The 26311-nt window shown below is 44.5% G+C and overlaps 1 protein-coding gene and 1 non-coding gene across 2 annotated transcripts; both read right to left on the bottom strand.

Moving 5' to 3' along the window:
• Positions 1-1523: 1523 nt before the first annotated feature.
• Positions 1524-22127, bottom strand: trim8b (tripartite motif containing 8b). The gene is made up of 6 exons (XM_033984351.2): positions 20670-22127; positions 15353-15968; positions 7428-7523; positions 5930-6195; positions 4091-4206; positions 1524-3455 (listed from the first exon to the last, which is right to left on the bottom strand). The coding sequence occupies exons 2-6, from the start codon at positions 15941-15943 to the stop codon at positions 2785-2787; spliced, it is 1740 nt and encodes a 579-aa protein (XP_033840242.1). The 5' UTR covers positions 15944-15968; positions 20670-22127; the 3' UTR covers positions 1524-2784.
• Positions 22128-25953: 3826 nt separating this feature from the next.
• On the bottom strand, positions 25954-26067 carry LOC117387846 (U5 spliceosomal RNA). Its single transcript, XR_004542793.1, has one exon. It is a non-coding gene; the product is annotated as a U5 spliceosomal RNA (small nuclear RNA).
• Positions 26068-26311: the final 244 nt, after the last annotated feature.

The following is a 26311-nucleotide window of genomic DNA, read 5'->3' as shown; positions in this document are numbered from 1 at the left end:
AAAACAAAACATAAAAGCTAAATTTAAGACGTGGTTTGTTGTTTTATTTCAGTTTCTTTTACCAACCCCAGCCTCAAGACAGAAGAGTTCAACGTTTGTCTTATTTTGAAAGGTTCAGACTGGGCGGGGTAAAGAAAAAGTAACAACAACAACAAAGTGTTTGTGTTTTTGTGGAAGCCATTTTGAAACTTAGAAAAAATAAATAAATAAACTGAGACTTTGTTTCTCTCAACTTGCGAGTCTCAACGACATAAGAGTTCAAAGTTGTCTTATTTTGAAAGGTTAGGTTACTGTGCGGGTTTAAAGAGAACGTGAACGACAGTAAATTTAAATTTTTGTGTTTTGTGGAAGCCATTTTGAATAAAAAACAAAACAAAAGTACATTTAAGACTTGGTTTGTTTACTTATTTCAACTTGTACCTTCCCAAGTCTCAAGCAAAACGAGTTCAAAGTGTGTCTTATTTTGAAAGGTAAAGTTAATTTTGGTCATGCATAAAGTTATATTTCATTTTATTTCATCTGATATTAATCCTACTCTACAAATTCAAACTTTTGTGTTGCGTTAAAGCCATTTTTGCAAACTGGATGTAGATTAGGGAAAAACTTGGAACTTTTTCCCGCCCAAATTTGGACAAACTCCGACAACACGAGGCTTTAAAATTTTTAAAACTAAATTATTCCATTAAAGCGATTTGGTATTTTTCTTTATTTGTACAAAACACAAGTCTAACGAAATAGAAAAATCCTTTGAAAATCTACGAATCAACAACGTGGTTTGTAGTGTTGACGTTTTGTGGGCGGCCATTTTGAAATTTGGAAACTAATTTGTAAATCTTTGAAAATAAACTATTAAAGACTCTGTTTTCTGAGTCTATTTATTTCAATTTGTACCAACTGTGTTATCAGTCATAAAAAATACCACGAATAATTATATTTTGTATCAGGAAGTAGCTATTTTTAAACGGGAACGCTTCGAATAAGAGCTTAAAATTCAAAGTTTGCCGGAGCATTACCTGTCAGACACAGGGAGAACATGCAAACTACACATTTTTCATATAAACTAAAGTATTGTTCACGAAACTTAGTGCTGCAGTTTTCATTTTTCAAGTGCATAGGTCGAGCGAGGCAGCCTAAAGCCGGTGCATATGCGTAAAAGGTCAAAGGTCATAGTATCGGGGTTTTGCAGAAGTGCTCGTTGCATAAAACTGAAAAAAAAAAAAAAAAAAAAAAAAAAAACTTGGGGGAAAAACTGAGAAATCATTTGCCAAATCATAAAACAACTACATGTTTTCTGTCGACGTTTTGTTTTTCTGCAAAAATCAAATATCTACATGAGGTAAAATCACTTGAATTCAGAATCATGATTTTGATTTTTGATTATTTATTTTTTTTACTAATAAACGTATCTGACTTTTTTTTCTGATTTAAATTTTCTAATATTTTTATACTGAATTCAAACACATGGATTGACCAGTAGAATAATTAATCTTTTTTTATTTTTTTTATTTTAGTTTTATTTATTTCATAGTAAAAAACATCAAATTTTAAAACTCTTGTATTATTCTAATTTTTTATTTGTATTTTTTGTTACGTTTTTGTTGCCTGACTCATATCTCTGTGTACTTTTTACACAAAGCGACATGAGTCTGGTCACGCTCCCTCCGCCGCGCCTCGATTCAGAGCTAAACGTGATCGTCCAATCAGATTTGTTTATTTCCGTGACACGTGTGAGCAAAAGCAGCTCATTGGTCACCTGTTATTTACAAACAAAATTACATTTCTCTCTGATTTTCTCCGCAGATTAGCAAGAGTTTAGCGCTTTGTTCGTGGATTCAACGGAAATCCGCCATTTTTTTCAGCTTCCTGTGATATTTTTGTCGACATGAAATACGACAGAAAATGCTTGTCCCTGATTGGCTGATCCACCTGTCAATCACCGCACAAATCTGAACGCAGTGACCAGACGCACATCTTCATAAAGTATTGTAGAAGTGCGTGTTCTGGATCCAAATATTTGTAATCTTCGTTTAAACTAATTCGTTTTCGTTCAAAAATACAGAATTTATCTAAAAATGTCTCTTTTTTCCCGCTCACAGGAAACAAAAACGGTTGTAATTTAAATTTTAGCGTCTAGTTTTGTTGTTTTGTTGTTGTTATTTTTTTTTAAAGGGCCCATATTACTCTGTTTTGTGTTCTAAATGTTGTTTTCTCATCACAAACAGACCTGGAGTTGTGTTTAGTTCTTCTCTCAAACAGAAAACACTCTGTTCCACCTTGTGATGTCATCGGGTGATTTATACAGGAAGTGCTCCACTGTGTTTTTAAACTCCACACACCTTCACTAGAATCATTTGGATCGATTTCAGCTCCTGGAATTGTCACTCTACTACTGAACTAAAGGTAAAATGTAGCAGTTAACTTAAAAAACTACCACTTGATGACATCACAAGGTGGAACAGAGCGTTTTGAGCTTTGGAGATGTGGACAAATAATAAAAGGACATGTGTGAATGAAACAAAACACAACTCCGGGTGTGTTTTTGAGGCGGTAGCGGCATTAGAACATGACTTAAAGCTCGCTGGAGTCGATTTTGCGTACTGTATTTTCTGGAGTATAGGGGCGACTTATACTCAGGAGCGACTTATACTTCGGAAAAATATAGGACTTTTAAGAGAAAACCTAATTTGTCGAAACTCAAACAAATAATCTCATTAACAATCTTCTGAATTCAAGTAATTTTAGCTCAAAAATATGAACTTTTTGCAGCGCGGCGCCGTTTGGATGTTAACTGGTGACGTAATGTTTGGTGGAGGGTTGTCCGTAGAGGCCGTAGAAGTCGGCGTGTCTGTGGGTCTGAGATGCGTCGATCCAGTCGCGTACGGCCAGTCCTTGCATGGTGGGCCCCCCGGAGGCCAGCCCGGGCGGCGGCGGGGGAGGGGGGTAATCCTGCGCGCTCACCCAGGGAAAGGAGCCCGACCTGGGGTACGGAGGGTGCCCGCGGTGCCCTGAGACCGAAGGAACACCGGAGCAGTAGCAGTTATCCATGGTGCAAACTAGAATCTTGCGGCCGCCGTACTGGGGCAGCTGGGACGCGTGCGAAGACCCGCCTCCTCCGCTGCTGCTTCCCGGAAAGTGGGAGGAGCTAAACACGGATCCCGAGTGGTGATTGGACGAGGAGGTGGCGGAGTCGTTGATGCAGGGCGGGGCCAGGGGAGGCTGCTGCGGCTGATTGGTGGATTGGCCCTCTCCGGAAGAGGAGGTGCCCAAATACGGCTGCTTGGGCGCCGAGGAGGAGGAGGAGTCTTTGTAGCTGGTTTTGTTGGAGGAAGAGGAGGATGCAGAGGAGGATTCAGGGAAGGCGGACGAGTGTTTGCGCTTTTCGGCCGATCCGGAGCCGTGGCCGCTCGGGAACGCCGCGACGGACTGGAGGAAGGCCGAGGGAGGGGTCAGGGGGGCTGAGGAAGAGAAAGAGAAAGAGAGAGTGAGAAAAAGATATAAAACTGAATAAAAAACTAAATCTGACTGAACGCAAACAGCAATCTGCCCTCCCTGTGTGTCAGATGCCCTCCCTTTGTCTCCATGGGGTCTTATTCTGCATAAAAAGCTGCAAACGCTGTAGCTTAAATCTCTACAAATAAGCTCTGAAATGTCCCTGTGTGTCAGATGCCCTCCCTCGCTGTGTGTCAGATGCCCTCCCTTGATGTGTCAGATGCCCTCCCTTGATGTGTCAGATGCCCTCCCTCCCTGTATGTCAGATGCCCTCCCTCTCTATGCGTCAGATGCCCTCCCTCTCTGTACGTCAGATGCCCTCCCCTGTCTCCATGAGGTTTTATGCTGCATAAAAAGCTGCTAACCCCGTAGCTTAAATCTGTACAAACATGTTCTGAAACGTGACTCTCGTTTTTCTTCAGATTTCAGTCTTTTTGTCATTTCTTCTGGACGTATTTAAAATCTGAACTTTGAAGAGAATCCTCTTTTTAAAACATAAATCATAACTCTAACTACAAAGCTTCTCGGTGCGACATTTCCCCGTCACGGTTGAGCATAAACGAGCGAGTCACATGGTCAAGAGTCGCTGCTGCGGACTCACTTTCCAGTGTTCTGCGGAGGCTCTTCTCTCGCTTGGAGATCTCGGACAGGAACAGTTTGGAGTTGAGGTTTCCCACTTTGTACGGAGGGAGGCTGGAGCCGACGCACGCCTGAGATCTGAAGGAGACAAAAGGAAGGATGAGCGAGGAGTGTGAGCGGCCAGACGAGGGGAGTACGCAAATATATTTACTTTTAAAGCTCCTGCGTTACACAAAACTGACTCTTTAAACCATGTTCTAACGCTGTTTCCTCCTCAAAAACAGACCTGGAGTTGTGTTTTGTTCCATTCGCACACGTTTGAGTCACACTTTATTATTAGTCTGTCACATCTCCAAACTTCAAAACGCCCTGTTCCACCTTGTGATGTCATCAAGTGGTAGTTTTCAAGTGAACAGCTCCCGTTTAACTTTTATTCAGTAGAAATGTGCAAAATTCCAGGAGCTGAAATGATCCAAATGATTCTAGAAATGAAGGTGTGTGTGGAGTTTAAAAGCAGAACGGAGCACTTCCTGTATCACCACACGATGACATCACGAGGTGGAACAGAGCGTTTTCAGTTTGAGAGAAGAACTCGGGCTGAATCTGCAGAGTTTGTGCGTTAAACGTGTGAGGATGAAACAAAAAAAACACAACTCCAGGTCTGTTTGTGATGAGGAAATAACATTCTAAACAGGTGGAGCCATGTGCCAGAGGGGGGCGCTGCAGGAGTGACGCAGCCAAAAGAGTTCAAAGGTCAATCACATCAGGTTTGTGAAGTCGTAGTGCACAGTTTGTATCATGTTTTTGTATATTTATGGAGGATTGTCGACTGGGAGCGTGGGTGATGTAGACTTGTGGGCGGAGCCTCGTACAGAATCTTACAGCTAACAGTGAGGAGTGTTTGAACAGGGCCAAGAAGAGATCTCTAGATGACTCAAACATGCATGGATGATGTTTAAAACCTCTTCAGACGTGTTTTTGATGAGGGAACAGTGTTAGAACATGACAGAAAGCAAAAAAAAAAAGTCAATTTGGCACAATCCCTCCTCTTTAACGATACTGACATGTGTGTGACGATTATCACGGCCAAAATAATTACGATTAACGATTATATCACAATAATGATTAAAGTTGTTATTGATATGAATAATTAGAACTTTAACAGAGAATATTATGGATGCACAGGGCCGTCTACTGAAATGTGGAGGCCCCGGGACAATAAGCCTCACATGGGCCCTGTAAAAGAAATTTATAGGAAGAGGGTCCAGTTCTGGGCCCCTAAGACCCTGGTCTGAACCAGGACTAAACCAGGACTGAACCAGGACTAAACGAAGACTAAACCCAGGTCTAAACCAAGTCTAAACCAGGACTAAACCAGGACTAAACCAGGACCAAACCAGGTCTAAATCAGGTCTAAATCAGGTCTAAACCACGACTAAACCAGGACCAAACCAGGACCAAACCAGGACTAAACCAGGACCAAACCAGGACCAAACCAGGACTAAATCAGGACCAAACCAGGACTAAACCAGGACTAAATCCAGGTATGACCCAGGAGTAAACGAAGACTAAACCCAGGTCTAAACCAGGTCTAAACCGGGTCTAAACCAGGACTAAACCAGGTCTAAACCAGGACTAAACCAGGACTAAACCCAGGTCTGACCCAGGACTAAACGAAGACTAAACCCAGGATTAAACCAGGACTAAACTAGGACTAAACCCGGACCAAACCAGGACTAAACCAGGACCAAACTAGGACTAAACCAGGACTAAACTAGGACTAAACCCGGACCAAACCAGGACTAAACCAGGACCAAACTAGGACTAAACCAGGACTAAACCCGGTCTGACCAGGACTGACCTGTCTGTGAGGATCTTGACTGGTTTGGTGTTCTTCATGAAGCTCAGTTGTTCAGATTTCTCAAACACCGTGTTGATGGAGCTGATGAGTTTCTGCGCCTCGTGTCTCTGTTCTCCCAGAGCCAGGACCTGAGCCGAGTTCTCCTGACAGAACCTGGACTGGGCCCGGTCTAAGGCCTCCAGAGTCCGGACCAGATCCTCCTCCAGGAGCTGGTGCATCCTCTGGTACTGCAGACGCACCTCCTCCTTCAGCTCACACACGCGGTCCTGCAGGGGGCGGCACAGAGCGCAGGGTTAGTATGGAGAGTGTCAGATGCCCTCCCATGATCGTATGAATATGTCATTGTGTGTCAGATGAAACACGGGTCTAAACCAGGACTAAACCAGGACTAAACCAGGACTAAAGCAGGTCTAAACCAGGACTAAACCAGGACTAAAGCAGGTCTAAACCAGGACTAAACCAGGACTAAACCAGGACTAAACCAGGACTGAACCCAGGACTAAACCAGGACTAAACCAGGACTAAAGCAGGACTAAACCAGGACTAAAGCAGGACTAAACCAGGACTAAACCAGGACTAAACCAGGTCTAAACCCAGGACTAAACCAGGACTAAACCAGGACTGAACCAGGACTAAAGCAGGACTGAACCCAGGAGTAAACCAGGACTAAAGCAGGACTAAACCAGGACTGAACCAGGACTAAAGCAGGACTAAACCAGGTCTAAACCCAGGACTAAACCAGGTCTAAACCAGGACTGAACCCAGGAGTAAACCAGGACTAAACCAAGACTAAACCAGGACTAAACCAGGACTAAACCAGGACTAAAGCAGGACTAAACCAGGTCTAAAGCAGGACTAAACCAGGTCTAAACCAGGTCTAAACCTGGTCTAAACAAGGACTAAACCAGGTCTAAACCAGGACTGAACCAGGACTAAACCAGGACTAGACCAGGACTGAACCAGGACAAAAACCAGGACTAAAGCAGGACTAAACCAGGACTAAAGCAGGACTAAACCAGGACTAAAGCAGGACTAAACCAGGGCTAAACCAGGACTAAACCAGGACTAAACCAGGACTAAACCAGGGCTAAACCTGGACTGAACCAGGACAAAAACCAGGACTAAACCAGGACTAAATCCAAGTCTAAACCAGGACTAAACCAGGACTAAACCAGGACAAAAACCAGGACTAAACTAGGACTAAACCAGGGCTAAACCTGGACTGAACCAGGACAAAAACCAGGACTAAACTAGGACTAAACCAAGACAAAAACCAGGACTAAAGCAGGACTAAAGCAGGACTAAACCAGGGCTAAACCAGGACTAAACCAGGACTAAAGCAGGACTAAAGCAGGACTAAACCAGGACTAAACCAGGACTAAACCAGGACTAAACCAGGTCTAAACCAGGACTGAACCAGGAGACCATCTAAATCCCTGTGTGTCAGATGCCCTCTCCTCTTAGCTCCGTCCTGTAGTTGACTCTTTACAGTCCTCACCTCCACCACACATTTGTCTGAGTCCAGTTTGCAGAGCTGCTCCTCGATCTCCTGCACTCGCTCCTCCACCTTCTCCTGCTGACGGAGCAGAGTTTGCTGTAAAAGAAACACGACAAAACAGGTTAAAAACAAGAACACGGACAGAACATGAGACCCAGGAGTTGAACCCAGGACCTTCTAGCTGTGAGGTGAGTATCATAACCACTCAGCCACTACAATAAGTCACTACTGTAGCCACCGCCGCCCTGGGACAGCCTGACGGACGCGACACTGCCAATCTGCACCATAAACCCCTTTAAAACTCACTCAGTTCATTTGTAAAGTGTGTGAAGTGTCTTGCCCAAGGACACAACAACAGAATGCACTGATCAGAGCAGGGGCCAAGTCATCAGAGTTTTAAAAGTCGTGGCTAAAGGCAGATCGAACAAGCTTTTTAAGACCCCAAAAAAAAAGTAGTCGTCTTTAGCTTTTCATTTTTAGTCCCAATTTTGTTCTTCTTTGGTCCTGGTCTAGTCCTGGTCTAGTCCTGGTCTAGTCCTGGTCTAGTCCTGGTCTAAATCAGGACTAGACCAACACCAGGATGAAATATTTGTCCAAGTCTAAGTGTTTGCATGTGTTTCCTGGACATGGTTTAGTCCTGACTCAGTCCTGGTTCAGTTCTGCTTCGTTCTGGTCGAGTCCTGGTTCAGACCTTGTTTAGTCCTGGTCTAGTCCCAGATTTGTCCTGACCAGGTCGTTTTCCATAAGGATCTAAAATGTTTGCATGTGTTTCCTAGACCTGGTTTAGGCCTGGTTTAGTCCTGGTTTAGTCATGGTTTAGTCCTGGTTTAGTCCTGGTTTAGTCCTGGTTCAGATCTGGCTCAGATCTGGTTCAGATCTGGTTCAGTCCAAGTTCAGTCCTAGTCTTGGTCAAATCTGGGTCAAGTCCTGCTCTAGTCCCAGTCAAGTCCTGGTTTAGTCCTGGTCCAGACTTGGTCTAGACCTGGTTCAGTACTGGTCTTGTTCTGGTTTAGTCCTGGTCTAGTCCTGGTCCAGTCCTGTCCTGGTCCTGTCCTGGTCCTGTCCTGGTTTAGTCCAGGTTTAGACCCGATTTAGACCCGATTTAGTCCTGGTCCAGTCCTGGTCTAGTGATGGTCTAGTCCTGATCTAGTCCTGATCTAGTCCCGGTCTAGCTCTGGTCTAGTCCTGGTCCAGTCCCGGTCCAGTCCCGGTCCAGTCCCGGTCCAGTCCCGGTCTAGTCTCGGTCCAGTCCCGGTCCAGTCCCGGTCTTGTCCCGGTCCAGTCCCGGTCTAGTCCCGGTCCAGTCCCGGTCCAGTCCCGGTCCAGTCCCGGTCTAGTCCCGGTCCAGTCCTGTCTGTGTCTCCGCACTAAACACTGAGTGATATTCGAGGTATTTGAGGAAACACAATGCTAACGTTTATGCTAGCTCCATGTGACTCATGGATCTGTATTTCCTGAACGTGACAAACTCCACAGAGACTTTTACTCAGAACTAGACCAACGACCATCTGTTTAGTTTATGTCATAATAACGGTTACAGGAAATGATGTCATCCTTTCAGAGGGAGGGGCGGGGCCTGTGATGATGTCATGCTCCCAGATGAACGGCATGACCCAGTTTTCCTCATTGATTATATTGTACTTTTTATTGAAATATGTAAAAAGTAAATTCACAAATGTTGAACTTGATCATTTCTTTAAGTGACTGGTCCCAAAAATCCATAATATCACAACAAAAATCTGCTTTTTTTTAAAAAAACAATATTCATTTAAACTGCCCCCATCTGGATTAAATAGAGAGCACTTAGCAACGCTGTCAATCAAACCTGTTGCTAACGCTAGCAGAGCGACCTCAGAGAAAGAAGGCGCCTGATTTGTCTGTTTTTTATGTTCATATCTTGATTTACAGACACAAAAATGACATAAAAACAGCCAGGATCATGTAGAGCGGGTTAATACGGAACATTTAAGAAAGAAGGGACATAGTTTTGAACGCGACAGCTAGCACGTTAGCTATGTCCATGGGAGGTTCACTGTTTTGGAAAGAAATCTACAAACTTCTGATCCACAAATGCTGAACTTTCTCATTTTTAGTTTAGAATCGGCTCCACAAACTCGTCATATTCGTCTCACGGCTTTGGCTTATGTCCTTTTTTACAACAGTCACGTCTTTGGGGTTGAATAATGGCTCCATTTTATGAAGATATTGTGAAAATATAATGACTTTTGTTTATTTACACTGACAGAGAAGACGCTGAACTTTGCTCCAGTGTTTGTTTCATGTGGCTAGATCCAGTAATTACAGAGATATTAACCGTAAACCAGGTCCACACATCTCCAGTCTGACAGTTTAAAGGGTAAAAGTTCATTTTCCATTATAATTTTTCGGTTTTGTTCCTAAGAATTCTCCAAAAGTGAATTCCTCAAATGTTTTCCCTGATCATTTTTATTAGCGACAGCATCTGCGTTTGGTTAAAACAACTGTGGGCTTTAAATGTGTGTAATTAGCGTGTTAAGAAATAAAAAAACAAGCATGTTTGAAATACCATGTTTATAATGAACCTAATCTTCAGTGACTTGGATGCATTTAGTGAGAACAAGCCCCGCCCCTTTGGAGCTTAACTGTCCTGCACTTTCACTGCGATGGAATGAACTCTGTGACCCGGAGTCTGCACCGAACACAGAACCACGAGGAGACCAGGACGAGACCGGGACGAGACCGGGACGAGACCGGGGCGAGACCGGGACGAGACCGGGACGAGACCGGGACGAGACCAGGACGAGACCAGGACGAGACCAGGACGAGACCAGGACGAGACCAGGACGAGACCAGGACGAGACCAGGACGAGACCAGGACTAGACCAGGACTGAACCGGGACTAGACCAGGACTGATCCGGGACTGAACCGGGACTAAGCCAAGACTAAACCAGGACTAAACCAGGAATAAGCAAGGACTGAACCAGGACTACACCAGCACTGAACTCGGACTAAACCAGGACTAAACCAGGACTAAACTGGGACTAAACCTGGACTGAACCAGGACTGAACCAGGACTAAACCAGGACTAAACCTGGACTGAACCAGGACTGAACCAGGACTGAACCAGACCTTGAGCGCCTCATTTTTTAAAGTGCATTCATTGGCTCTCCCTCCAGAGCTGCCCCCCCGTCGCCTGCGGCCCTCCCCGGCGAGGATGCACCTGTGCTGGGCAGATAAGAGCGCCCAGAGCCCCTCATTGTCCCTGCCTCCTCTGCATTGTTTGTCATTCCAACACATGAAAAAAAACACAGCTCAAAACGGCCATTTTAGAGACTCCAGAGCGAGCGTTTAAACGGCTCTGGAGCTGCACTTACTGTTACATTTAGTGGAAGATTTGATGATGTTTAGCGTCTCTAAAGTATTTGAAAAAAGATCTAGACTTGGTGTCACTGACGGTGGAAATATGAATAAGACTATGTTCATTTTGTGTGTGGAAAATTCTCTGTAGAGCACATTTAAAAACGACTTTTCTACTGTGTCGTCCGCGTTATTGTAGTTCTTTGTATGTCGGAACAAGCGAGTACTACATATACACATATAGTACATATTTGGAATTACTACTGTGAGTATCATAGCAACCAAAGAGCCAATCAGGAGCGAGGCTGTTGGAGGTAACGCCCCCTTTGCTACGCTGTCAATCAAACCTGTTGTTAACGCAGGCGGGAGCAACCACGGCGAAAGAAAAGCGCCTGATTTGTCTGTTTTTTATGTTCATAACTTGGTTTACGGACAAAATAGTGAAATAAAAACGGCAGGATCATGTGGAGCGGGTTAATACGAACATTTAAAAAACAAAATGGTGGGTTTTTCAGTGTAAAGTGATGATGATGGTCACTTCCTGTTTGTAACGCGGTGGATAGCAGGTTAGCTCTGTCCATATATGTCCATGTATATATTTGAATTATTTGGATTATGGATATATTTGGATTATTGTAATTCTATTTCATTTTCTATTTCATATCAAGTCAAGTCAAATGTTACTGATTGTTTAAATGTGTGCGTTCTATGTGTTTTTATGTTTAAACGTGTGCGTTCTATGAGTTTTTATGTTTAAACGTGTGCGTTCTATGGGTTTTTATGTTTAAATGTGTGCGTTCTATGGGTTTTTATGTTTAAATGTGTGCGTTCTATGTGTTTTTATGCTTAAACGTGTGCGTTCTATGTGTTTTTATGTTTAAATGTGTGCGCTCTATGGGTTTTTATGTTTAAATGTGTGCGCTCTGTGTTTTTATGTTTAAATGTGTGCGTTCTATGGGTTTTTATGCTTAAACGTGTGCGTTCTATGTGTTTTTATGTTTAAATGTGTGCGCTCTATGGGTTTTTATGTTTAAATGTGTGCGCTCTGTGTTTTTATGTTTAAATGTGTGCGTTCTATGGGTTTTTATGCTTAAATGTGTGCGCTCTATGGGTTTTTATGTTTAAATGTGTGCGTTCTAAGGGTTTTTATGCTTAAATGTGTGCGTTCTATGTGTTTTTATGTTTAAATGTGTGCGTTCTATGAGTTTTTATGTTTAAACGTGTGCGTTCTATGTGTTTTTATGTTTAAATGTGTGCGTTCTATGTGTTTTTATGTTTAAATGTGTGCGTTCTATGTGTTTTTATGCTTAAATGTGTGCGTTCTATGGGTCCTTTATGTTTAAACTTGCCGTTGTCATTTGGGTTGTATTATTTCACATCGGACACTAAATCAGTGCAGCATAGAACTTTTTACACAAATCAACTTATATCTTGGAGTTTTATCATTGTGTTCCTGTGCGTCGTGTTTTCTGTACATTTGTTTTTGTCGACTTTTATGTAAAGAACTTTGATCATCAGCTGAATTTGTTTTAAATGGGCTATAAAAATAAAACTGAACTGAATTGAAAAACCACCACAGCTGAACAAAGTGCGGAACAAACAAAAGTAAAACCCCAAAACACAATAAAACAGCAAGAAAAACTTAGGAGAAAATAATAGTAACTTGTGTGTAATAAAACTGAAGGCTGCTGCAGTTTAGTTGGGGCTAAACTCTTGTGCAAACAGGTGTGGCTTTAACAAATATGCAAAATAAAAATGTTATTTATTCAGTAGCTGAATGAGATGCAGATGAATAGGGCACATCACATTCGTCACGTTCATCTGTGTTGTTGAAACATACTTCAGTTATAACTCAAAACAAATGTACAAAATGAACCGGCGCTGACCTCACGCAGACGTACACGGGATTAAGTTTCACTTTTGTTTTCTCCGTATACACAATTTACATCAAAGGCAGCGCGAGGCCAGACTCAATACGACACACTGATGTTTAAGAAATGCAAAAATGAACTTTTCTGATCCTTTTTTGACCATGTTACAGTCGTTTCCTTCTCATTAACCCCCTGAAGCTGTTGTTTTTAGAGTGATTCATGTTTGGGTGATCTTTATTTTCCTGTGTTCACGACGTCATTGCTCTGATCTACCCCCGGTACACGCCCACTGTGACGTACGCACCTCCTTCTCCAATTTTAGTTTCTTAATCTGCGATGCTTGCTATGACTTGGCAGCGTCGCGTCGTCATTTTAACACAAATGAAAAAAAATCTACTGTATTTTCTGAACTATAAGTCGCACTTTTTGTCCGGGGGTGCGACTTATACTCAGATACGATTTATCTGTGAAATACATGTTGTTTTTCTTCATTATTTTGCATTTTTTGGCTGGTGCGACTTATACTCTGGAAAATACAGTACTCGCTAATGTGACGTGCAGCTGTCCGTAGGGGGCGCCGACGGCATTTAGCGCTTTGTTGCGATAACGTTTACGCCGACGTCGGCTCACATTGGACACCGCAGTTTTCTAACGCAGATGTCAGCGGATTTATTTATTTTCTTAAGTCGTTTTAGATGAATATTGTGATTTAACCTCCTGAGACCCGAGCTCTTGCGTCGCTTTATTCATTTCTCTTTGTTATTTGGGCTGATTGGACCTGATGAATTTAAATACAAACAATTATCTATTTACATTATGTAGTTTCTGAGAAAAAATTATGTAAATCAAATGTCCTCATATGTGACATTTTACTCATTTTGATAAAACATTTGAATAATTATTTGCAAAACTATTTATTAAGACCCTGAAAACAGCAACATTTGTCCTGAATCTAAAAACAAAATGAGAAACAACAATTGTGCCTCTTGGAAAAATGTGTCTCATGTGAAGAGCTGCTGACAAAAAAAATTAAAATAAAATATTCTAAACATTCTAAACTGTTAAAAATATGAATATATATAATATATTTACATTGTTGCTGTTCTTGTTGCTGTTATTCTTCATCTAATAATTTGCACTGTGGCCTAGACGAGCCAAAAACCTGTTGTCCACATATGAGGACGTCAGGTCTCAGGAGGTTAAAACGTCCAAATTGTAACAAAATGATCCACGAGCGTCAGAGATTATAACCACAGAGCGACACGAGAGCGATACGTCTGCGTTAATACCATGATGAACTGTGCAGTATTTACAAAACCCATTAGTTTAATATCATCATGAAGTTGAGTCTTTACTTCAGTCTCAAAATCGAGTTCTGAATATTAGTATCGTGAGAACTTGGAAATGTGAGAGGCCCGTGCGCTGGTATCTGTCAGTGTCAGGTCTCAGGAGACAGAACGCTCCGTCTGGATATATTGGATTAACAGCCGTTCTTCCTGCAGGTGTAAACTTCAGCCGCACATTAAACTGAAACTAAACACTACGAAACTACGTCTATGGAGTTTTAACGGCGTTATCTACTGTCCCCGGTCGTTTTTTGGCAACTTCAGAGCAAACTAGGTCAATTTGCAGCTCTGCGTTCAAAGGAGTGTAAATATAAATGTGTCCTGCCTCCAGTGACGCAGTTTCCAGTAGTAGGTGACATCATGCATGACTGTCCTGATCACAGGCAGGTGTTTCTGGTGACAAACACCTGGGCGCAGGGGCGGAGTTTGAAGTGTGGAGAGCTGTTAGGCCAATCGCCCCCCAGACCCCGCCCCTCGCTTTCCCCTTTAGTCCTCCAGACCCCGCCCCTCACTCTCCCCTTTAGTCCTCCCAGACCCCGCCCCTCACTCTCCCCTTTAGTCCTCCCAGACCCCGCCCCTCACTCTCCCCTTTCGTCCTCCAGACCCCGCCCCTCACTCTCCCCTTTAGTCCTCCCAGACCCCGCCCCTCACTCTCCCCTTTAGTCCTCCCAGACCCCGCCCCTCACTCTCCCCTTTCGTCCCCCAGACCCCGCCCCTCACTCTCCCCTTTAGTCCCCCAGACCCCGCCCCTCACTCTACCCTTTCGTCCTCCCAGACCCCGCCCCTCACTCTCCCCTTTAGTCCTCCCAGACCCCGCTCCTCACTCTCCCCTTTCGTCCTCCAGACCCCGCCCCTCACTCTCCCCTTTAGTCCTCCCAGACCCCGCCCCTCACTCTCCCCTTTCGTCCTCCAGATCCCGCCCCTCACTCTCCCCTTTCGTCCCCCAGACCCCGCCCCTCACTCTACCCTTTCGTCCTCCAGACCCCGCCCCTCACTCTCCCCTTTAGTCCTCCCAGACCCCGCCCCTCACTCTCCCCTTTCGTCCTCCAGATCCCGCCCCTCACTCTCCCCTTTCGTCCTCCAGACCCCGCCCCTTCTCCCCCCTCACTCTCCTCTTTAGATCTCCAGACCCCGCCCCTCACTCTCCCCTTTAGTCCTCCCAGACCCCGCCCCTCACTCTCCCCTTTAGTCCTTGAGACCCCGCCCCTCATTTTAACTTTTAGTCCTCCAGACCCCGCCCCTCCTCCCCCCTCACTCTCCCCTTTAGTCCCTCCAGACCCCGCCCACTTTAACACCTCTATTTGAAATGTGGCCGTGGGCGGAGTTTAAGCGTTCAGTCCCTCTTTACGCCCGCCCTCCCCTCTCGCTCACCCGTATGTCGTTGCGCCGCAGCTCCACGTCGCTGACCGCGTGCCCGTGGGTGGGGTGGCAGCGGGCGAAGCAGCAGTACTGGCACACGGCGGTCTGCTCGGCGTCGCAGTGGTACAGCCGGTACTCGTCGTGCTGGGGGCAGGTCCACGCCTTCACCGCCCCCGCCTCCACCAGCAGATGCCCCAGGGCGGAGCACGGCTGCTGTAGGTGCGTCTGTACGTGCGACTGACAGCAGGGGGCGTTGCAGCGCAGGCACACCTTCACGGCGGGCAGAGGCGGGCCGCGGCGGCACAGGATACACTGTAAAACCGGAGTGGACGTCTTCTCCACACTCAGAGCGTTGTACTTTTCCACGATGTTGGAGAGTTTGTGGTTCTTCTCGAGCGTGGGTTTCTGGGCGTAGCCGTGGTTGCACTCGGGGCAGCGGGCGACGGTGGAGTCTTTGGCCCAGGCTTCGCTGATGCAGCCGCGGCAGAAGTTGTGTTTACACGGCAGCTGGATGGGCTCCGAGAAAACGTGCAGGCAGATGGGACAGATCAGCTCCTCCTCGAAACAGTTCCTCCAGGACTCGGCGAGATCCGGGGACGTCATGGTGCGGGGAGGAGGAAGCTCGGACCTGAGGGAAAAACGAGCGGGAAACGGATTAATACTTTATAAACGAAACTAAAGCAGCGTTTCGCACGAGTAAAACGACGAGATTACTAAGATAAACATAAGCAACGACCAACATAAAAGCATGCTATTTTCACTTTGACTGCTCTTTACAGCGAGTGGGCTTGCATCTCCACAAACCTGACTCATATTTGGCCTTGATGAGAGCCTCCACCCACTCGTTTCCATGGAAATGTTGTTTACTTAGCTATAATTTTCCGCAGCATGGCATTTAACATATCCATCTCCATCGAAAACGTACCGAAGTTTATGGTTTTATTTATGGTTTTCTATTTCCATGGAGTCGTGCCGGTGTCACGCCACCCTCAGAAAGTTACGTATTGTACCTTTACAGATTCAAATAATGATTCAAATGATAAACTTGATCGATTGTGGATTTTAAAAAGAACGTCAATCTGTTGGATCTGTTTCTTTTACTGATTCGTTTAAGCCCTGAGCTCAAATCTGGTTCATCTCGTCCTCCGATTATTTATTTTTCAGACGTTTTTTTTTCTTCAGAAGTTTAGTTTGTTTAAATCAGCTGACATCACGTGACCACTCTGAGGCGCTAGCGAGCGGTCCAAACCAAACCTCGGTCTGAAAAAAGAATCTATTAAACTAAATGTAAACCATGTGGTGGATTTTATAATAAACGGACCTCCCTGATGTCCCCATGATGTGAGTGTGTGCGCTACAGAGTTATTGCAATTTTTAATTTTTAATTTTTTTTCCAACATAATTTTTCATTGTTGCTGGACGTAAAAATCATTATTCGTTTTTTTTCTCTTTTTGGGTTTCTCCATTAAAGAGGAGGCATCACGCACAATTTTATTTATTTATTTTATTTATTGTTTTATCACGTTATCGAGCTGTTCCCGGATAAAAAAAAACACGCCTGAAGAGGTTTTAAAAGTCATCCCTGCGTGTTTGAGTAATCTAGTGATCTCTCTCTAGCTGTACGAGTCTGTACGAGGCTCCGCCCACAAGTCTATACATCACCCGCGCGACAATCCTCCATAAATCTACAAAAACGTGATACAAAACTGCGCACTACGACTTCACAAACCCGGCGTGATCGTGTTGCGATAGTGCTCTGAAGGGGGAGGGGCTTAGCACAGAGAGCTCAGAGCGTCAAAAGCGAAAGTGCAGCTTATAAAACACGTTAATAAGTTGTTTTCAAAAGTATAAAAGGAAACGTGGTGATTTAAATATACGTTAATATGTAAAACACCTCCCCTTTAAATCACAACTTCCTGTTTCACGTCGGACTCAAAGTTATTTCAGTTTTTGTGTCCGGCTGAATTCGGTCTGTGTCTCTCCCCAGAGCTCAGAATACCTCGTCCTCCCAAACCCATGACCACGCAGCTGTTCTCCAGTCCTCAGAGCAACGGCGAGTCCTTGCGCCCTCTGCTGGTATTTAGTTGTTTTTTTGTTTTTTTGTATGAAATGCCAAATCTAAAAGTCAAAATATGTGTGACCTTTGAAAGCAATTCTAAAATTAAACTTCAGATTTAATTAGACGTTTAACCAGCCAAATGAAAATACCAAAACCCAGGAAAGAACTGGGACTAAAATGAGTCTAAATCAGGACTGAATCAGGACTAAGTCAGGACTAGACCAGGACTAAACCAGGACTAACCCGGGACTAAACCGGGACTGAACAAGAACATGTTATGGTCTTATAGTGTGAGGGAACCAGGACTGAACAGAGAACGTTTATTACATTATACATTCATTATTCATCTATCAAATAAATGAGGTCTAACCCAGGACTAAACCAGGACTAACCCAGGACTAAACCAGGTCTGAACCAGGACTAAACCAGGACTAAACCAGGACTAAACCAGGACTAAACCAGGACTGAACCAGAACTAAACCAGGACTAAACCAGGACTAAACCAGGACTAAACCAGGTCTGAACCAGGTCTGAACCAGGTCTGAACCAGAACTAAACTAGGACTGAACCAGAACTAAACCAGGACTGAACCGGGACTAAACCAAGACTAAACCAGCACGAACTCATGACTGAACCAGGACCAAACCAGGACTGAACCAGGACTGAACCAGGTCTGAACCAGGACTAAACTAGGACTGAACCAGGACTGAACCAGAACTAAACCGGGACTGAACCGGGACTAGACCAGGGACTGAACCAGGACTGAACCAGGACTAAACCAGGACTGAACCAGGACTAAACCAGGACTAAACCAGGACTAAACCAGGACTGAACCAGGACCAAACCAGGACTGAACCAGGACTAAACTAGGACTGAACCAGGACTGAACCAGAACTAAACCAGGACTGAACCGGGACTAGACCAGGGACTGAACCAGGACTGAACCAGGACTAAACCAGGACTAAACCAGCATGAACTCAGGACTAAACCAGGACTGAACCAGGACTAAACCAGGACTAAACCAGGACTAAACCAGGACTGAACCAGGACTAAACCAGGACTGAACCAGGACCAAACCAGGACTGAACCAGGACTAAACCAGGACTAAACCAGGACTGAACCAGGACTAAACCAGGACTGAACCAGGACCAAACCAGGACTGAACCAGGACTAAACCAGGTCTGAACTGGAGCCACAGTATTAGGTCTATAAAGGATTAACCAAGATTTAGATTTAAATGAACGCAGATGTCCAAACTTAAAATTGATCTCATTATGTCAAATGTCTGTGACTCATTTTCACTTATTTTAAAGCAGGACTAACCCAGATCTAAACCAGGACTGACACAGGTCTGAACCTACCAGGTGTGGCCTAATTAGGACTAAACCAGGTCTAAACAAGAATTAAAGCAGGTTACAGGCTGAAAACAAACATGAATTATACCTTCATTACCCACATATCAATCACCAAACTAAAGGAGGTGTAACCCAGGACTAAACCAGGACTAAACCAGGACTGAACCAGGACTAAACCAGGACTAAACCAGGACTAAACCAGGTCTAAACCAGGACTAAACCAGGACTAAACCAGGACTAAACCAGGACTAAACCAGGTCTAAACCAGGACTAAACCAGGACTGAACCAGGACTAAACCAGGACTAAACCAGGACTAAACCAGGACTAAACCAGGACTAAACCAGGACTGAACCAGGACTGAACCAGGACTGAACCAGGACTAAACCAGGACTGAACCAGGACTGAACCAGGACTGAACCAAGACTGAACCAGGTCTGAACCAGGACTAAACCAGGACTAAACCAGGACTAAACCAGGACTAAAACAGGACTAAACCAGGACTAAACCAGGACTAAAACAGGACTAAACTAGGACTAAACCAGGACTAAACCAGGACTAAAACAGGACTAAACTAGGACTAAACCAGTACTAAACCAGGACTAAACCAGGACTGAACCAGGACTAAAACAGGACTAAACCAGGACTAAAACAGGACTAAACCAGGACTAAAACAGGACTAAACCAGGACTGAACCAGGACTGAACCTGGACTAAACCAGGTCTAAACCAGGTCTGAACCAGGACTAAACCAGGACTAAACCAGGTCTGAACCAGGTCTAAACCAGGTCTAAACCAGGTCTAAACCAGGTCTAAACCAGGTCTAAACCAGGTCAGGGCCTGTTATAAGGAATGTCAGATGTCAATGATCAAACCAGGTCTGACCAGGGTCTATATTAGGTCTAAACCAGGCCATGTTAGAAATGAAGTTTGTACATTATGCATTATACATCTGTCAGTGACTAAACCAAACGAGGTCTAACCCAGGACTAAACCAAGTATAAACCAGGTCTAATCCAGGTCTGAACCAGATCCAGGTCATGCTGTGAGGATTTTTACTCAGTTTTTACTCATTTTAAACCAGGAATAAACCAAGACTAAACCAGGTCTAACCAGGGTTTATATTTGAATTAAACCAGGTCTAACCTGAGTCTAAACCATGTATAAACCAGGACTAAACCAGGTCTAATCAGGGTCTATATTCAGACTGAACCAGGGCACCGGGAATACATTCAAAAATTAATTATTAATGAATCCTCTATCAACAACTAAACAAAACGAGGTCTAAACCAGGACTAAAGCAGGACTAAACCAAGTATGAACTAGGACTAAACCAGGTCAAATCCTGGCCTAACCCAGAACAGCACTAAACCAGGTCTAATCCACGTCTAAACCGGGTCTAACCCAGGTCTAAACTAGGTCTAAACTGGGACTAAACCAGGTCTAAACCGGGTCTAAACCAGGTCTAAACTAAACCAGGTCTAGCCCAGGTCTAAACCAGGATTGAAGCAGGTCTAAACCAGGACTAACCCAGGACTACACCAGGTCTAAACTGGGACTAAACCAGGTCTAAACCGGGTCTAAACAAGGACTAAACTAAACCAGGTCTAGCCCAGGTCTAAACCAGGACTAACCCAGGACTAAACCAGGACTAACCCAGGACTAAACCAGGACTAACCCAGGACTAAACCAGGACTAAACCAGGACTAAACCAGGTCTCGCCCAGGTCTAAACCAGGACTAAACCAGGACTAAACCAGGACTAAACCAGGACTAAACCAGGTCTAACCGAGGTCTACACCAGAACCGACCCAGATCTAACCCAGAACTGCACTAAACCCGCTCTAACCCAGACTTTAAACCCCAGACACTCTAAATCCCCTCTTCTTCCTCCTCTTCCTCCTCTTCCTCCCTCGTACCTTGCGTAAAATGCGTGTTCCTCGCGCTCGCACCGGATGGAGAGTTGACAGACGAGCCCCGCTTCACTGCTGCAACGTGACGCTTAAAGTCCAGCCCCCAGAAAGAAATCTCAACTCCAAGAGAACCAAGAAATACCTGGGTGCTTTCCGCTGTACGTGAGTGGGTGACGCTTCCTATTTCCCGTAACGGCCCTCCTTTTCGACTCACCCAGGCCGTCACGCTTATGGCGACAGTACCGAGCGTTTTACGGGAAAACTATGAGCACTTCAGTCCAAATTTAAGCACGTTTAGTTCGGGTTACCATTTGGAGACGTCGTATCCGAGCAGCCCCGCGTTACCAAGCGATTAAACCGGGTCAAAAAAACAAAAACAACCAGCCAAAAAACGCTGCGTAAAAACCGTGCGCATTCACCCACACCCCGTCCACTCAAAATCCAATAAATGCTCGAGGATTAGGCTTTCCAGAGCCGAAAATGCGCAATCTAGAGACGCCAAAAAACGTGCTAACACCAATGCTCGCAGCGTTCATGAATAGTAATAATGCAGCAGTGTGGCACGTCTCGCATATCTCCACAGTGAAAGAAAAAAGGCGAGAGCGAAGCCGAGGCCTAGCGCACTTTTCTGTTTATGTTTAGGGCCCCAAACAATGGCGTTTCTCTTTTTTCTATCAAACCACAGCCAGCGCAGCGCTATCGGGATATTTACTGCATAGATAATCGTTCCAAGAGTCCACGGTCCGGTCCCTGCGCACAAAAAACAAAAAACAAAGGCGATCGGGCATCCGCTGGAATGTTGGTTTACGCGCCGCTCTCCAAAGAAAAAAACACAGGATTTATCGATTATAATCTCAGTTTTAGCATGAAATCTGTGTTCTACGTGCGTGGATCGGGTTTAACGGCCCGTCCGCGGCGTGTAAATCCACTTAAAACGCGTAATTTGGCCACAGACGTCACCTCACCATCGCTCCAGCGCAACCCGAGACCGATATCGCAGGTTTTAACGCACGGATTGGACATTGTTCGGTGAAATGGCCATGTTACGAGGCGTAGCTGATAGAAAGTCGCGATTATGCCCCCGCTGTGCCAGAAACAGGACGTCGATTTGTCTTCTCTGCGAGGCTATTTCTCGATTTCAGGAGCCATCTTGTAAAATCCTCACAGGATATAATAGAAAAATGGTAGAAAAAAAAAAGGAAAAAAAAGCTGTGGGTTGCAAAGCGATGGTGGGTTTAGGATGGATCAGCCACAGCGGTGCGTAATTGCGTCCATGGACAGGGTAATCTTTAGTCCGAGTGTCCCGGGGAGGAGGCGGCGGCGGTGCGAGGAGGCCCGGGGTTGGTTCGGGGCCGAGTCGGAGCTGAGGCCGTGAAAAGCAGCGCGGCGGTGGGGCAGGTTTGTGTTGAGGCCTCGGTTCTTTCTCTGTCGCTCCGCCAGGCTTCGGAGCGGAGAGGAATGCAGCTGGACTGGCCTCGCGGTGCGTAAAAGGCACAGCGGCCGCGGCGCGCGTCCGGACGCGCCTTTCACAGTAAAAGCTCCAGATCCGCGCGAGGCAGAGAGAAAGACACGAGTGCACGAGTTTAGTGCGTGTGGTGTGTGGGTCAGATGCCCTCCCCTGTTCCCATATCCCTGTGTGTCAGATGCCCTCCCCTGTCTCTGTGTGTCAGATGCCCTTCCTCCTGTGTCTCTATGTCAGATGCCCTCCCATGTCCCTGTGTCTCTGTGTCAGATTCCCTCCCATCCTTCTTTATCCTTGTGTGTCAGATGCCCTCCCATGTCCCTGTGTCTTTGTGTCAGATGCCCTCCCCTGTCCCTGTGTGTCAGATGCCCTGTCTCTGTGTGTCAGATGCCCTCCCCTGCCCTGTGTTTCGGGTGTGGTTGGATAAATATAGCGGGAGAACAGACTCTGTCACTAATGGAAATGATCAGGGGAAACATTTGGTGAATATTTGTGTATTTTTAAACCAAACCTTATTTTAGCATCAGGCTCGTCTCTGATTAATATAATGAGGCCACAGACTGAGAGATCACACAAAACTCTGACCAACCCGGGATTAACAGGACTAAACCTGGACCAAACCAGGACTAAACCAGGACCAAACCAGGACCAAATCTGGACTAGGTCAGGACCAAATTAGGACTAAACCAGAACTAAATAAGGACTGAACCAGGGCTAACCCAGGCCCAGTGTTCTTGTTCTGATCTCACCCCAGCTCTGCTGTCTCACTCTGTCTCTCCTGTCTCACTCTCTTGTCTCACTCTGCTGTCTCACTCTCCTGTCTCACTCTTCTGTCTCATTCTGCTGTCTCACTCCTCTGTCTCTCCTGTCTCACTCTGTCTCTCCTGTTTCACTCTGTCTCTGCTGTCTCACTCTCCTGTCTCACTCTCCTGTCTCACTCTGACTCTTCTGTCTCTCCTGTCTCACTCTCCTGTCTCATTCTGCTGCATCACTCTGCTGTCTCACTCTCCTGTGTCACTCTCCTGTCTCTTCTGTCTCATTCTGCTGTCTCACTCTCCTGTCTCACTCTGGCTCTTCTGTCTCTCCTGTCTCACTCTCCTGTCTCATTCTGCTGTATCACTCTGCTGTGTCACTCTCCTGTGTCACTCTCCTGTCTCCCTCTCCTGTCTCACTCTCCTGTCTCCCTCTCCTGTCTCACTCTCCCTCTGCACACGCCCAGATTCTGTGGCTCAGATGTTTCCAAAGATCAGATTTTATTCGAGGTCTGATCACAGGCTGCACATTTCTGCACACTCCCGTCAGTGTGATCACTCCTCTCTGGTATTCAGAATATTACTCCATAAAAATAAATATTACACAACGATTCTATAAAACCCAGAGTGGAACAGCAGAACATTATTAAAGCGGAGACGTAGTGCAGGTCGAACAGGCAAATGTCTCTTTTATTAAGTCGTTTTGGGTGAATATTGTGATTTAAAATGTGTAAATTAGAACAGAATAATCCACGGTGTCAGATTTTAACTACAGAGCGACACAAACACGATAAATATTCTTTAAAATAATTGAATAAACACAAACTTTAGCATTTAGCATCTTAAACTTCCCACTGGTTTAACATTGAGCTAACTGAAATACAACAAAACTATTTCGACTTTTCCAACACTGCTAACAGCTAATTTTTAAAGCTGCACTGTGTCACTTTTCTGGTGGAGGGTATACGCCACCCGCTCGTTTCCATGGAGATGTTTTTGCTTTATTGCTTTACCTCGGATAGCCCACAATACGGCATTAAACGTACTTAGCATTTATTAAATTTTGTGCATTTTTGTTGCTCAGAAATACCTTGGACAAACAGGAAGTGAGGTCACATGACGCCACAGAGGTGAGCGTTGCCATGGTACTAAAATTTGAAAGTTGATTTTAACACTAAGGAATAGACGACCCTGAGAGAGACAGAAGTTAAGTCATACTGTGGAACATTCCAGGCAAAAAGCAGCAGAAAAGCATCAGTTTTGACACAGATGTTAAGCTTAAACCAGGTCAAAGGTCAACACAAATCTTCAAACTCCACCTGAGACTTCCACCCCGCCTCCAACTCTGCTCAGGCTTTTACTCTGAAACTCCTCCCGTCCACATCCGGCGCGCCTCTGCCTCCTCCCGGCGCCTTGACGCGGTGTCTCGGTGGCACCAGCCCCCTCCGCCGCTCCCGCCCTCCTTCCGGATCAACGAGGCTGCCGTCACGTGACCTGTCACACAACCGACCCGTGTCACGTTTTGGACCGGGAGGATCAGGAGCGCCGAGGCCGGGGGATGGGGCTCTGGAGGCGGGCTCAGGAGCCGCTGTGAGGGCCGCGGCTCTGGAGGTGTGTGCCGGAGCCGTGCGTAATCCCGTGCGTAAAAGACGTGAGTTTATGGGGCGCAGCGGCGTAGGAAGGACTGAGTTCGGGTTTTAATGTCATTTAAATAAAAGCAAATAAGGGGGAAATATGTCCTGCCATCCTCGTATTTCCCTTTGTGTCGGATGCCCTCCCATCCCAGATGCTGTGACGTCATTGCACGTAAGGAAAAAGTTCACGTTGCATCGCCAAAGTTTAAGACCAGCTGCAGGACACACGTGTTTTTGGATCATTTTTATGGATAAAACTGTTACCTGTGTTAATCCTCAGCACTGTTAATAAACTACATGTGTAATTTAGTAAGAAAAACACCAAACAAACAGGAAATAATGGTAATAATTCACTTTTTGCATCTATTACTCACTAACTTAAAGCAAATAGTGACTCTGTAGGTCAAAATCTAGTTGGATATATGTATTTAATATATAAACAGATATAGGAAACTCCAGTACATGTGTGAAAAAGTAAGAAAAACACCAAATAAACAGGAAATAATGGTGTTTAGAAATAATAAAAAGGTCAGAATTCACTTTTCGCATCTTCTACTCACTAGTTATAAGCAAATAGCAGCTCTGTAGGTTGAATATTTAGTTGGATATATGTATTTAATATAACACAGATAAACAAAACTTTGCTATATATGTAAATAAGTGAGGAAAAAAACACAAAACAAACAGGAAATAATGATGTGTAGAAATAATATAAGGTTCAGAAAACACTTTTTTGCACTTTCTACTCACTATTTTAAAGCAAATAGTAGCTCTGTAGGTTAAATATATAGTTGGATATATGTATTTAATATAAAACAGATACAAGAAACTCCAGTACATGTGTGAAATAGTAAAAAAAAACACAAAACAAACAGGAAATAATTATGTTTAGAAATAATATAAGGGTCAGAATTCACTTTTTTGCACTTTCTACTCACTATTTTAAAGCGAATAGTAGCTCTGCGGGCGAAATAATATATAAAACAGATATAAAAAACTCCAGTATGTGTGTGAATTAGTCAAAAAACTCTAAAAACAAACAGGAAATAATGATGTGTAGAAATAATATAAGGTTCAGAAAACACTTTTTGCACTTTGTACTCACTATTTTAAAGCAGATGTTAGCTCTGTAGGTGAAATATAATATAAAACAAATACAAGAAACTCCAGTATGTGTCTGAATTAGTCAGAAAACACTAAACAAACAGGAAATAATGATGTTTAGAAATAATATAAGGGTCAGAATTCACTTTTTTGCACTTTCTACTCACTATTTTAGCTCTGCGGGCGAAATATAACATAAAACAGAAATAAGAAACTCCAGTAAGTGTCTAAATTAGTCAGATAACAACTAATCAATGAAAAATAGTACAAACAAATAATGAGTAACATCGTAATATTTTTCATTCATAGTTTTTATTTTATTTTTCACACAAACAGGAAGCCCCACTTGCGCAGGGCATCAAAAAATTGGGTAAAACTCTTATTGTTCCTCTCCACGGAAATCTTTAGTAAAAGGCGAAAGATTTATACGATCTGAAGAGAAACAAGAGTGTACTGCCCCCTGAGTGTGCAACAGAGGCGGGCCTTTAGTGACGATACCGGCCTCGCTCATGGTTCTTTTCACCAAACGACACAAATTAACAAAATATTTAAATTAACACAAAGAGCGATAACTTTTTAAATTTGTAACACTTTTGCGCTCATAACAGAACGTTAAAAAGTGAAATAAAAGTAAATATCTAATAACTATTGTTCGCTTTCTTGGCGTTTTATCTCATGCGCGCAATGCATCATGGG

The sequence above is a fragment of the Periophthalmus magnuspinnatus genome, chromosome 19 (genome assembly GCF_009829125.3).
Source record: "Periophthalmus magnuspinnatus isolate fPerMag1 chromosome 19, fPerMag1.2.pri, whole genome shotgun sequence".
In the NCBI taxonomy this organism is placed as follows: Eukaryota; Metazoa; Chordata; class Actinopteri; order Gobiiformes; family Gobiidae; genus Periophthalmus; species Periophthalmus magnuspinnatus.
Note: the sequence above shows the minus strand (reverse complement) of the source record. Positions and strands in the feature narration are given on the sequence as shown.

What these genes read in the sequence shown, in the direction of transcription:
- trim8b (XM_033984351.2), bottom strand. Translation starts at nt 15,943, where the DNA reads ATGACGTCCCCGGATCTCGCCGAGTCCTGGAGGAACTGTTTCGAGGAG. An exon ending in TGCGGCGCAACGACATACGG is followed by an intron (nt 7,524 to 15,352) that starts GTGAGCGAGAGG and finishes TTTCTTTTACAG; the next exon opens with CAAACTCTGCTCCGTCAGCA. An exon ending in CCTCCGCAGAACACTGGAAA is followed by an intron (nt 3,456 to 4,090) that starts GTGAGTCCGCAG and finishes TCTCTTCCTCAG; the next exon opens with CCCCCCTGACCCCTCCCTCG.